At 38.4% G+C, this 13131-nt stretch overlaps 1 protein-coding gene across 2 annotated transcripts in view; it reads left to right on the forward strand.

Moving 5' to 3' along the window:
• The first annotated feature begins 7865 nt into the window (after window positions 1-7865).
• Window positions 7866-13131, forward strand: part of LOC115690595 (uncharacterized) — a 58825-nt gene continuing 53559 nt past the window's right edge. The window contains exons 1-5 of one of the 2 annotated variants that reach the window (XM_056312541.1): window positions 7866-8146; window positions 8929-9010; window positions 9100-9203; window positions 12604-12699; window positions 12987-13034. In XM_056312541.1, coding sequence (XP_056168516.1) covers window positions 8132-8146; window positions 8929-9010; window positions 9100-9203; window positions 12604-12699; window positions 12987-13034 — 345 coding nt within the window. In that variant the 5' untranslated portion in view covers window positions 7866-8131. The remainder of the gene's footprint in view (window positions 8147-8928; window positions 9011-9099; window positions 9204-12603; window positions 12700-12986; window positions 13035-13131) is intronic. The other variant, XM_030617004.2, reaches the window with a different exon arrangement.

Here is a 13131-nt window from a genome sequence, read left to right on the forward strand (position 1 = left end):
ATCACCGATCGTTTGAAGTATATTACATGAACGAACATACCTCTTTTGCCACAGATTAAATGCACCACTTGCAGGCTTCAGAGTTCTTGGCGGATTCCTCTGCGAAGCGGAACTTTGTTTGCACTTTGGGAGACTTTTTAGAACTACGTTCTACAGATAAGATTTTCAGATACTCAATCACTATCTTCTGAATATCTCCCAGTTTAATTTAAACTGCCCTTAGCAGTTACTACTTTATCCGTAACCGCCTTATCCGCAAGTAATCCCTCAATGGATGATGGGCCGGCATGATAGATCATGGACCGGTCTTTCCCAACATGGGCGGCCCACATAAGATCCATCATCTCCCACTCGCACATGGTGGGCTAGTCATAACTCTCTCTTCTCTGCAATATTCATACTAGCAAATAATCCGTGCGACCAGCATACTTCGAGAGCTCGTTGCGATGCATCTGTTAGGAATACATAGCAGCTCAAAATTGGGTACAACGTTTTCCGAGTAGATATAGTATGTAGTCCCCTAGATCAATCAGTCACATTTATATCCCCTTTGATCTCTTTTAGTATCTCGTATATTGTATTCACAACTATGATTTACTTAAAATCATAATTGGTCGACCTGTGAATACAAACATAGAATGTAACATCATAATAAATTGATCTTCCTCTTTCCTTCAATCTCTCTATTTCAGTCCAGCTCGCTTTGCTAGAAATGCCCCATTAGATCGAATCATTCTTGACCATTGGCAACATCCTAAGATAGCGAACACTGAATAGAAACTTTGAGAATAAGTTAGAGTCGTGAGGGCACTAAATGAGGAACTCATATTCTCAAGAGTCTCACACGGCATAAAGTTGAGATCAAAAACTTTTGCCACTCTTATCGGTCGTCTTATGCATACGTAGTATGAAATACGTATTACGGTATTAACTCCTTTCCCGTGGAGCGTATGTCTTTACATTCAATACCGTACAGATGATAGTTCAGACATACCTAATGTCTAAACTTGAGTTCACGTATCTACTCCTCTAAAGAATCCATTAGAACTCACATCTGGCATCAAAGACAGATAAAGTAAAATATGTGGGTTATTTTACTTTCGGACATAGTAAATGTTATGTCCTCATCTTGGCACTTAGCTAAGGCAACATTTTTATTTTAAGCTTGAGCTCTCGATTATCACCTAGATAATAAGCCTAAAAATTGTCTCATCTCTATTTATCGCACAGTAAATAGAGGCGATTACCCGTGTAAGTGGGCTAATCTCATCTGTCAGACATACTTTCTCGATATAATGCACTAAGCATTAAGATGCATAAATATTAAATAAATTCATAGGCATTAATAATGAGAGAGCAACTTCATTAAATGTGAACACTCAGGGAAAAATACAATATTCAGTACATCACTTTCTACGCAGTCCCAGAGATTTTACATGACCATAGAAAACATCTCTTGGAATTGGCTTCGTCATAGGATCTGCTATCATTCTATGCGTAGATATGTACTGCAAGTTCACATCTTTTCGTGCAACCATATCCTTGACAAAGTTATACTTGGTATCTATATGTTTGGTCTTGCCATGATATTTCGGATCCTTGGTGTATGCTATCATTTGCTTGACTATCACTATTGACTAACAATGAGTTTTCAGCATTCTTAGCAACACCTAAATGATCCAAAAATCTCTTAAGCCAAACACCTTCTTTATCTTGCTCTCGACAACGCCACGAACTCGGCTTCCATCGTGGACAATGCTATACATGTTTGTTTCTTCTTGCTCCAAGATATGGCGCCATTATTCGAGTAAGTAAACAAAACCAGAGGTAGATTTCCTTTCATCTAAATCTCCTCCCCAATCAGCATCTGAGTAGCCTTCAAGTCGCAGATCCTTGCCTTGATAACTCAGTGAATAATTAGCAGTACCCTTTAGATACCTCATGATTCTTTTTACGGCTTTCCAATGTGCTTGACCTGGATTGGATTGGTACCTACTTACCATCCCAACTGCAAAACATATGTCAGGTCTTGTACACATCATAGCGTACATTAAACTTCCAATAGCACTAGCATAAGGAACACGTTTCATTTGTTCCTTCTCTTGTGGAGTCTTAGGACACAACCTATGGCTCAATCCTTCACCTTTTGCAATAGGAGTATCCATGGGTTTACAGTCTTGCATACAAAATCGTTCAAGAATTTTATTTATATAAGTCTCTTGCGAAAGAGACAATAATATCTTGGAACGATCTCTTGAAATCTTAACTCCAAGAATATATGCAGCCTCACCCATATCTTTCATCTCAAAATTGGACGATAACCAACTCTTAATAGTATTAACCAACTCCATATTGCTTCCGGCAATCAGTATATCATCAACATATAATGATAAAATCACAAATTGATCTTTGGATCTTTTGATATACACGCAATGATCTTCATCAATCATTGTAAAATCAAACGCCACTATGGCATTATGAAAACGTATATACCATTGTCTCGAAGACTGCTTAAGGCCATATATCGATCTTAGAAGTCGACATACTTTTTGTTCTTGGCCTTTCACAACGAAGCCAACTGGTTGCTCCATGTAAATTTCTTTTTCTAATTCTCCATTTAGAAAAGCAGTCTTTACATCCATTTGATGTAATTCAAGATCCATGCTTGTCACTATTGCCAGAATAAGGCGAATTGAGGTAAATCTCACTATAGGAGAGAAAGTTTCTTCATAATCAATTCCTTCCTGTTGATTATACCCTTTCGCCACTAGGCGAGCCTTATATCTTTCTATTGAGCCATCGGATTTGCGTTTTATTTTGAGAATCCATATTTTCCCAATAGCTTTGCGTCCTTCTGGAAGATCAACCAGTTCCCAAACATGGTTTGACTTCATTGACTCCATTTCTTCTTTCATTGCAATCATTCATTTTTCTTTGTTAGGGCAATTTAGAGCCTCATTTACATTCCTTGGCTCGTCTTCATTTTGTGGAGCGATCATGAAAGTTTCCCCTTCAATGTCAAAACGTCGTCGGGAAATACTTTTGCGACTTGTTCGCCGTATGGGAGATTGTACACGTGGTATATCATTCTCCATTATGCTCGTGCAGTTACTTTCTTTCATGGGCTGGGTTAGCCCATCATGGGCGGCCCATCTTCACAAAGAAAATCCATCACATACTCAACATGATTTTGCGCGCCTTTTTTACGGGTTGAGGTTCAGACTCTTAGCACACGGGGATAGATTTGATTACAGACACCACATGTGGAAGGAACTATCCTTTATCAATCCAAACACCCAACTATCCTTATATCTTGTTGTGTGTATCTAGACATGGACAAAGATAGCTCTCAAGTGACTATGTCTTCGTTTTTGTGGTGTAAAGAGGACCGTGCAATTGACACAATCGCGAGATTACTCGAGAAATAAGAGGGAAATAATGTAAACAATGCTCGAGGATTTAAGTGATTTGGTCCAAGTGTCGATTTGTACCCACTCTACAGAAAGAGGCGGTGATGAATCAAATACGAACAATGAACATCATAAGCTTAAGTCAAAAGCCCTCTCACACCCAACCGCCGGATTACACAATTGATAGAAACTTGTTAGAGGTGCGGAATGAGTGGAAAATGGCTGTGCCGAGAGGAATTAGTCGATATAATGGAGTTGGTCGATAAGGAGACTCAATGTAGTCAACAAAGGTTTCAACAAGAAGTAATCAAGTATCAAAGCAAAAGTCTTAAATGAGGAAGACTAATTCAGCCAATGGGAAAGAGCGTGAAATAACCGTCAAGGTAGTGGAGTCGATATAATCGTTAAAGTAGTAGTTCGATATAGCCATCAAGATAGTCGATATAGCATGATTTCTTGTTATCGAATATAGCATTAATAAGTTATTCGTGGATTTAAATGCAATAACCATTTGTATAACAGATGATTTGTGGGTTATAAATTCCCCAAGTGTGCCCTTTGAAGGCCCCCTCGATCAATTATAGAACTCAATGTTCTTCTGTAAATTTGTCATTTATCTTAACCTTTTTGCAACTTACATAGCTGATAACAATTGTTCCTAATGTTGACACTTTCAAATTTTTTATCATTTACTTTTCTATCCAAAATCAACAAAGGATCCTTCACAACTTAGATTGATCCATCCATAATCAAAATAGTATTTCATCAATTCGGTGAAGCATCTTTTTGACATGCCTGGTGGGGCATTTTGTTAATTCGAGAACCTCTGACGGTAAGAAATAGAAATCAACAAGAGTCAGGCAATGCTTCTGGCAACAACAACCTATAACCACAAACTGGTAGTGAGGCTACCGTGCATTCTAAGACTTTGGCCAATGGGAGAACAGCAGAAGATAATTGACATGAGATATTCATCTTCCAAGGCATCTTACTAATGAGTAGATGGGAGGTTGCATCAAATTATAACATGATGTCAACCATGAGAAAAGCCAACTATATTGTGAGTCACATGTTAGATATGGTATGGCTAATCGTCATTAATGCTGTGAATGATGCCCTATCAAAGCCAAGATCGTTCAATCAACCACCATAAGCAAATCCAGTGATAAAATGGTATGTTCATAGTCCCTCCCAATCTATTAATACTGATAATCTATCTTTCATGCAATTTACATTGCCGGTAACGATTGTTCTCCATGTTCGTACTTCAAAATCAACCAAGGACAATTTACAACCTTCGTCGGTCATATCAATCCATCCATAATCTAAAAGCTAATTCATCAATTCGGCGAAACACCTTTATTCCTCTTAAAAATTTTCATAACCTCGCTAAGTTAAGCCGGGGCAGAAGCCTATTGCCTTAAAGCACAAACCTAAAGTCTTTTCGCATATTATTGAATAGATTCATTTTATGGGTGATATAAAACACATAATTAGTCAGCGTTGCAAGAACACGGAAGCATGCATGTCTTTTCTTGAGAATTAATGGATTGAACCAAAAATAATTTTTCAAATCGTTGATTCATTCTTGCTTATATTGGGAAATATTGGCAATCAATAGCAACGACATGTCCTCTCTTTACCACTATGCTGAATTTGTGTATGTAAGTGCGGTCCTTAATGATATGCCTAATGTAAGGGGCCTTGTACTATCTCCAAGCTAGAGTATCTTCCTCCAAGGGGAAGAGGAATCGGGAGAGTCTTGAGTAAAAACGCTAGATTCGTTCAATCATTCTATTATTCAATTAGGCTTGATTGATTTTTGATCATGATTATAAGTCAAAACAAGAACGCGTAAAAAGAGACAAATCGTGTAAATCGAAACAATGTGACGAGTACGTCTTTACAGAATTTGAAAAATGAAAAATAGAAAATTATCACTCTGAATCTTTCCAGTGGGGTAAATGAAATTGGAAAGTTCCCTACATAATTTCTAAAATGTTAAAACGTCGCAGTTTCAAGAGCCAAGGGTCGGCTCTCATCCGGCCGACCGACCCCAAACCGACTGTGGGCCTTTGGCCCAAATGGTTCAGCTCGAGACCCATGAAATCTGACGAAACGTGGGCCTCAGCACCTAATCCAAGGGGCCTTCTCTCCTTGGGCCCAGATTGTCATTTTCTGTAATTTTACTTTTGACTTGAATGTGCAGATATTTTTAATTTTTTTCCTTTTCTTTTAATTTTTTTTCCTTTTGCTTCTTCCTCAGTTGGTCACGGTGACCGGCTACAAGTCGCCAGATTCCAGCGAGGCCGAACCTCGCCTAATCAGGCAAGGTTGACCTCGCTTGAAGCCGGCGAGCTCGAGGCTCGGGTGACCTCAGGCGAGGGTCTCGACCTTGCCCAACTCACTAGTTCCGACAAGGCTTGAGCTCGCCTAAGGCCGGTCGCTAACCATCGCCGTGGCCAACGTCCGGCCGTGGAAGAAGCAAAAAGAAAAAGAAAGAAAAGGAAAAGAAAAAGAAAAATAATTTAAAAATTTTAAAAAATAGATTCTTTTTGGTAATTTTCCCTAAAAAATCAAATCATATACCAAACGGCGGAAACATATTTTTTTGTTCATTTTCACGATCCAACCGAACACCCAAAAATATTGTCATTTCCTGGAAAATGGCTTCCTGAAAAATATTTTCCAGAATCGTCACATTTTTCGTAAAACGAATAGAGCCTAAGTTTCATTTCCTTATTTTTCTATAATATAGGGTGTCCGAGATTTTATCCAACTAATTCTCACAAATGCATATATATTGCTCAGTCCACGTGTATCAAGTAAGGCTTAGGACAGTAGACCCGACCTCCAAAATTACCAATCTTCGTCGAGCTTAGCGATTGCTTTACCGTTGCTTTTGTATCTTCGGGGCATCGAAGGAGATGGAGGAGAGAGCGAGAAAGGAGCAACCTATGTGTAGAGCCCCTCACACTAGATTTAGGCAAGGATCATGACTCGTGCCGTCGCGAGTGGTGAAGGTTGGTAACCCTTGTCGGTTGTGGTGAGGTTTGTCACACTCGCCTAATTTTTCAGAAGGGTGGCGACCGTTAAGACCAGCGACGATTAACATATACCATCAATCACTTTACCTTCTTTTTTTTTAACTCTTTCTTCTAAATTAATTTTTTTTAATTCAATTCGACATCGCTCGAATACTTATGTTGCCTTTTCTTTTGTTTCAAATTTCTAAGTTTTCTCCATGCCACATGGAAAAATCAAACAAGAAATTAACAAACGGACTGAATTCTTGAGTCAACGTTGGGATTTCTGTCCATCTCTTAACCGGAGGACCAACATGTGGGAGAAAAAATCTACATTGTATAGGGATTTCAATCGAATAAAAAAATAAATAAATCCGGCATCGTCTTTTGGCCAAAAGTTTATAGAATACTGTCATTAATTTAAGGTATAATAAATGCTCGCCATCAAAGACGCCCGATCTATATTCAAACAAAAAGAAAAGACAAAAAAAAGGGAAGATAAATAGAAAAATAATTAAATAAGAGAAGCCAAAAATTGTCTGGCCTGAAATTGCAAAACGCGTTTTTGTTTTTGCTAAAGAAAGGGCAGATTCCTCCTTTGTCTTCGTATAAACCAGAAATGCCGAATTAGTGCTACCATTTCTTTTTTAGGTAAACTCAAAGAAAAGAGAAAAAAAAACTCAGGGTCCGTTTGTTTGGGAAAAATGAGCGATTTAAAAATGATCGTTTGTATCGATTACAAAAATAAATAAAAGAAAAATATTTTCATCGTCTACGAGGATATTTAGATTAATTATTGATTTTTCGCGAAACAGACGAAATCTTAAAATTAAAGTTCAAAATTTACTAATTTTAGGGATACAATTTCTTTTGGGTTAATACCATAAAAAATCCCAAACTGGTATAGCTGTGACAAATTTACCCCAAACTAATTTTTTGACCACCAAAAACTCCAAACTAATTCACCCGTGACAAATTTATCCTCTGTTAGTTTCCGTTATATTTTACCGTTAAATTACCGAGTTGGATAATACGTGACAGTTAACGAGTGTACCAATTTTAGATTTTACCCTTAGGTTGTCACAGATGTATTAATTTGTGATTTCTTGTGGTGTTAATTCAATTTAACGGAAACTAACGGATGGTAAATTTATCATAAATGTGCAAGTGTGTGGTTTTTAGTGGTCAAAAAATTAGTTTGGGATAAATTTGTCACATGGATATTAGTTTGGGATTTTTCTTGATAAAAAATTAATTTGGAATAAATTTGTCACATATATATTAATTTTGAGTTTTTCGTGGTATTAATTTTTTTTTTTTGGGTTGAAATTTTAAAAGCAAATATCACGCAACTGCAAAAACAATGCAAAAACGAAGGCGACGCGTATAAACGTAAGCTCCACCCCAAAAGCGACGCCACTCGACAGACACTATTTTCTCCCAAAACCGTCCCGCCTCTCTCTCTCTCTCTCTCTCTCTCTCTCTGCATAATTCGCGACACGCGAAGAAGAGGAGGGTTTCGGCTCGCAATCCGATCCCCGCGAAACCGACCTCGCCCTGCGCTCCTGCAAATCGGCGATCGCCGTCGCCGCCGCCGTCGCCGCCGCGTCGGTCCGCCCGATGGGCAGCGCGATCGGAGTGTAGTCTCTCGCCGGGGTTCCGTCACTTCGCGGTGGCGAGCTTTGATCTTTCGCCATGTTCGAAGCTCACGTAAGATTCTCCCGCTTCGTTCTGTACTTGCCAGTTCTCTGGCCCTCCCTCCTCCTCCTCCCTTGGGGTTTAGTGATGATTGACGAGTTCTCGATCGTGGCACTGTGCTCGATGGAGCGGATGGATGCGCCGGACGTCTTTGTTTACTTGATCATTTGAGTTTCGAAGCGGCTGCGAAGTGATCGCTGTTGAGCTCGTGTGTTCGGCTGGATTTTGAGCTGCTTTTGTACTGTTCATTAGTGGAAATGATTAACTTTGGCGAGATCGGAAGCATGATGTGGTTGCGGGAACTGATGAGCCTGTTTAAAAGCTAGCGACCGGGGAAATTTAGTGGCTTGTATGAGAAACCGCCAGTGGTGGATGTGAAATGTTGCATTGTTCTTGTCCACGACTGAGCTTGGAGTTTGTCTTTCTGTTATAACGCCTGTCTATTTCTCTTGATACCCATATTGGAGTACCTGTTCGGGTCAATTGCTTTAGCTGCAGTACAATTATAAGCAAAGATTTAGTACGGTTGCTGATACAGAGAGAGTATTAATCAAATTTTTGCAAAATTATAGCTGTTGTCTTGCCTCAGTTCTAAGAATGCACATACTTGTTCCCTACCAGCTAGATTGTATATCTTGTCTATTGCTAAATACTTTCTTTTCTCTCCATTTTAAGTCTCCCACTTTTTGCAGTGGAGGCTCCCGTGTTATTAAGTGGTAATGGAATCGTGGCACCGTCTTGTCATTACAGAGTGTTATCATTATGGATGTCATAATGGAAATATGTTGTTACAGGTTTTACATTTGCTTCGAAGATATCTGGGGGACTATGTTCATGGGCTCTCAGCTGAGGCTTTAAGAATTAGTGTCTGGAAAGGTTTGTACCTTGAAACTTTTATAAAGATTGGATATTTCAAACTTTTGGAAGCTTTCTCAAAAGCACTTAAAGATTTTTTTAATTTACAGGAGATGTTGTGCTCAAAGATTTGAAATTGAAGGCGGAAGCACTAAATTCACTCAAACTTCCTGTGACGGTGAAAGCTGGTTTTATCGGCACTATAACGCTTAAGGTAATTATTATTGTCAGCTTCTGTGCTCTCTTGGTTGCATTGTACTGTGACATGCCTGCGTTTTTTGAGTTATATCAAGAACTAAACGATATTGAGCTTTTGCACTTGCTTTTGAGGCCTTAGATGTTGTGTCTTTGCCATAATCGTCGACGTCGGTCAACCAGTTTCAGTGTTGTATCATGTCATCTTTTCTGAAACATGGTCAAGGCTGCTTGCTATGATTGAGGCTCGTTGTCTTCATCAACGAAGATAGCTGGTTCCTCATGGAGCTTTATCCCTAGTATCAGGAGACTGATGATGGGTTTGCTATGGATGCAAGTCACGAAATTAGCAGCCTGTATCATTCTTGATTATGTGGACTCTTGGAACTTGTGAGGTGTTCATTCTCTTCGTCGTATTTTAACTTGGAGGGAGGTGATGGCCAATAGTATGCTGAATGTCTAGTTATTCTTCTATCAGGCATTTTAGGAACTATGATGAATTATGCAGCGATTTCTTTTTATGGGATGAAGCTGAGCACTTGGGGAATAAGGGCCTACGGTGATTATTAACATTTTTTTTCTAGCCCATATGTTCCCACCTCGGGGCTTTGTTGTTATATTTGTGCGAGTTGAAATATTATCAAGATAATTTCTTCTTGCCTCTTCAGTTGAAAGGAGGGCAAAGTGGGGAACAAGTTTTTGTTCGTAACGGGACATATTCTGCAAAATTTAATGAAACTCAACATATGGAAGAATCTAAAGGGTATGCAAATGCCATTATCGTTCTTGGGAATAGTGACCAAGCCAGGATTTAAATGGGGGGAGGGGGAGTCATTGACAAATTATGGAGTCAAAAATTTCTTTTTACATGAGAACTTTGAATAAACTTAGACATGGTAGAATATATATTAGTTATTAATAAGTTTTAAAAAAAGAAGTTTAAGTATGAAAATTTGTAAATTCTGTACTTGAAGAAGAGAAATATAATTTTTTCTTGATGACTGTTTATTTTAATTATGTAAACTATTATAAGTTTTTTTTTTTAACAAGAGCTTTTCGACTAAAATAAACAATAGAGGTTGCTATACATATTGTAGCTTATCTATAATAATGTTAATAAAATATCAAATTTCTTACAAGAAGAATTATTAAAAGAAAAAGATAATAGATAGAATTGTCAATATATATATATATATATATATATATATATATATATATAGGGAGAGAGAGAGAGAGAGAGAGAGAGAGATAAGAGGATATAATGTCTATAAGGACATGACAAGTGCAATTTGTGCTCCTTAGATTTAATTTGCATCTTTCAAATAAAATATTTATATTTTGTCCTAACTTCTAAACCAATTCTATGCAGATTTGATGTAAAAGAATAGTTGTTCTAGCTATAACTATTTTATTCCCCTCAACACTAGAAAAAAGAGCACAGACACTTTGTCTATTCAATAAAATAAAGGGGAAATTTCAAATCAGTACCCAAAGTGGGGTAATTTTCTCAAAAAGGGGTCCAAAGTGGACATAGTGTCAAATAAGGGCCTGAAGTGCCCAATCAGTTTCAAATAGGGGCCCGAAGTGCCCAATTAGTCTCAAGTAAGGGCCTGAGTTCGCCGGCCGGTCAAATGCTCGCCGGCCTGCAAGCAGGTCACTGTTCCGGCGTTCGGCACAAGAGCAATTTCGTCTTTTACCTTTTTAAATTTTTTTATTTCTTTTTTCCTTTTTCTGTTTTTTTCTTTTCCTTTTCCTTTTATTCTTCCTTTTTTTTTCCTCTTTTCCCTCCGCCGGCCATAGCCGGGGCCGGCGGAGGTTGCCGGCCTAGGCGGAGGTCGCCCTCGCCCGCCCAGCCCAGGCGAGGGCAGCCTCCGCCCGAGGCCGGCAGCCTCCGCCGGCCCCGGCTATGGCCGGCGGAGGGAAAAGAGGAAAAAAAAAGGAAGAATAAAAGGAAAAGGAAAAGGAAAAGGAAAAGAAAAAAATAGGAAAAGGAAAAAAGAAACAAAAAAAAAATTTAAAACGTAAAAGACGAAATTGCTCTTGTGCCGATCGCCGGAACAGTGACGTGCTTGCCGACCGGCGAGCATTTGACCGGCCGGCGAACTCAGGCCCTTACTTGAGACTAATTGGGCACTTCGGGCCCCTATTTGAGACTGATTGGGCACTTCAGGCCCTTATTTGGCACTATGTCCACTTTGGACCCCTTTTTGAGAAAATGACCCCACTTTGGGTACTGATTTGAAATTTTCCCTCAAATAAATTATATACAAAACATTTAAGGACTTCTATTTTTTTATTTTTCAGATGAAAGAGCATCTTTTATTAGATTTGAGAGATTTTATTCTTATCTCACTAAATTACTTGTTTTCCTATTTAATACAACATATAATTGCAATTCATCTTGAGTTGATTGACATGAATTTTGATTGACGGAATTCTTTGAAAAACAATTCGAGTTTGAAACTAAGTATGAGATTATTTTTTCATATAGTAGAGATTACTAACTCTTTTTTTTTTATTTGGTGGGGGGGGGGGGGGGGCTGGGGATTCACTTATGATTATCTTTTTTCTGCAAATCTATGCAATTTATGTAAAAAAAATTTGAGGGTTTTTTTTGGGGGGGGGGGGGGGGTGGTTGGCCCCTGCTTGCCCCCTTCCATCCTTCACTGCTTATAAATGAAAAAAAAAAAAAATTGCTGGTAGGCCTTTTCTTGCCTTTGTTGTTATTATGACGGATTTTTCTCATGCTCACACTCTAGATTTGAGCTTGCCATAATTTGAGGCAGCTTTTGGAATTTTGGGAAGTAGGAGAAGCCTCTTTTCTCCTACATAGAGCTCCTTCATTGAGATATTGGTTAAACTCGCAGATTGGTTTGATGTCAAATACACTTACAAAAATTTATTACCTTATTCATCATACTGTACTGGAAAAAGTTTTGTCAAACAAAATATTTGAACTGTCGTGTGACGATAGTGTCGAACGAGCATTGGCTTATAAAAACGGTTAGGGGCTTTTTTGTTGATTGAGAACATAATAACTGGGAAAACTTGTGAACTACTGCAAGCTGAAAAACTTGTAGAAATTTTTTTAACTCTTGCACATCCTGAGACATGTTTCTGTGTGTCCCATATGTGGAGACGTGTTGCATGTTTTGAAATGCTAATATAAGGACTACTGGAAAAAGTACACTTCAGACTTGAGTTAGTTTGATTGTTGATCTGAAGCATGTCCTACAGATGGTTTTGATATTTTCTAGAGACTCTGGTCGGAATATGCAAGGCTATGTAAGGAGTGCTTCTCATGTAGGAAGAGTTGCATATACTAGAAATGCTTTTGATTGCTCTGGCTAGTCCATTGTTTCAGTTATCTGTGTTTGCACCAGGTATTTTATATTTTCTTTTTCTTGTATTGAGCATAGGTTCCCTGGAAGAGTCTTGGGAAAGAGCCAGTTATTGTTCTGATAGACCGTGTATTCATTCTTGCCCACCCTGCATCTGATCGGCATACTGTCAAGGTATGCTCTTATAATCCTTAAATGCAAAGGGACATATGGATGATTATTAATAATAGGGTTTTGTTGATGGTCCCTGGAGAACTTGTTAATCAACTAATTAAGAAAGCTCAACAATTTCCAATCTACCGATTGTCCTCGTGTCATGCACAATCAGTGTCTTGAAAATTATATTATTGCAGATAAAGTATACTGTTAACAATACCCTTAATAATAATCACAATGGTTTATGTTCCCCTCATATCCATTTTCCGGTGAACTTATAAAAGAATATTTATTGTCTGCTGTAGGAGGAAGACAAGGATAAACTTTTTGAGGCCAAACTTCAACAGATTGAGGTGTGTATGTTGAATGCATGCATAATCGCTGCTTCCACATCCATTTGGCATTATTTGCTTTTGACCATTATGACTTGGTTGCCTTTTACTTTTGAGT

Source organism: Syzygium oleosum, unplaced genomic scaffold, assembly GCF_021117445.2.
Source record: "Syzygium oleosum isolate NSW1041296 unplaced genomic scaffold, Sole_v2.1 Sole_v2.06, whole genome shotgun sequence".
Classification (NCBI taxonomy): Eukaryota; Viridiplantae; Streptophyta; class Magnoliopsida; order Myrtales; family Myrtaceae; genus Syzygium; species Syzygium oleosum.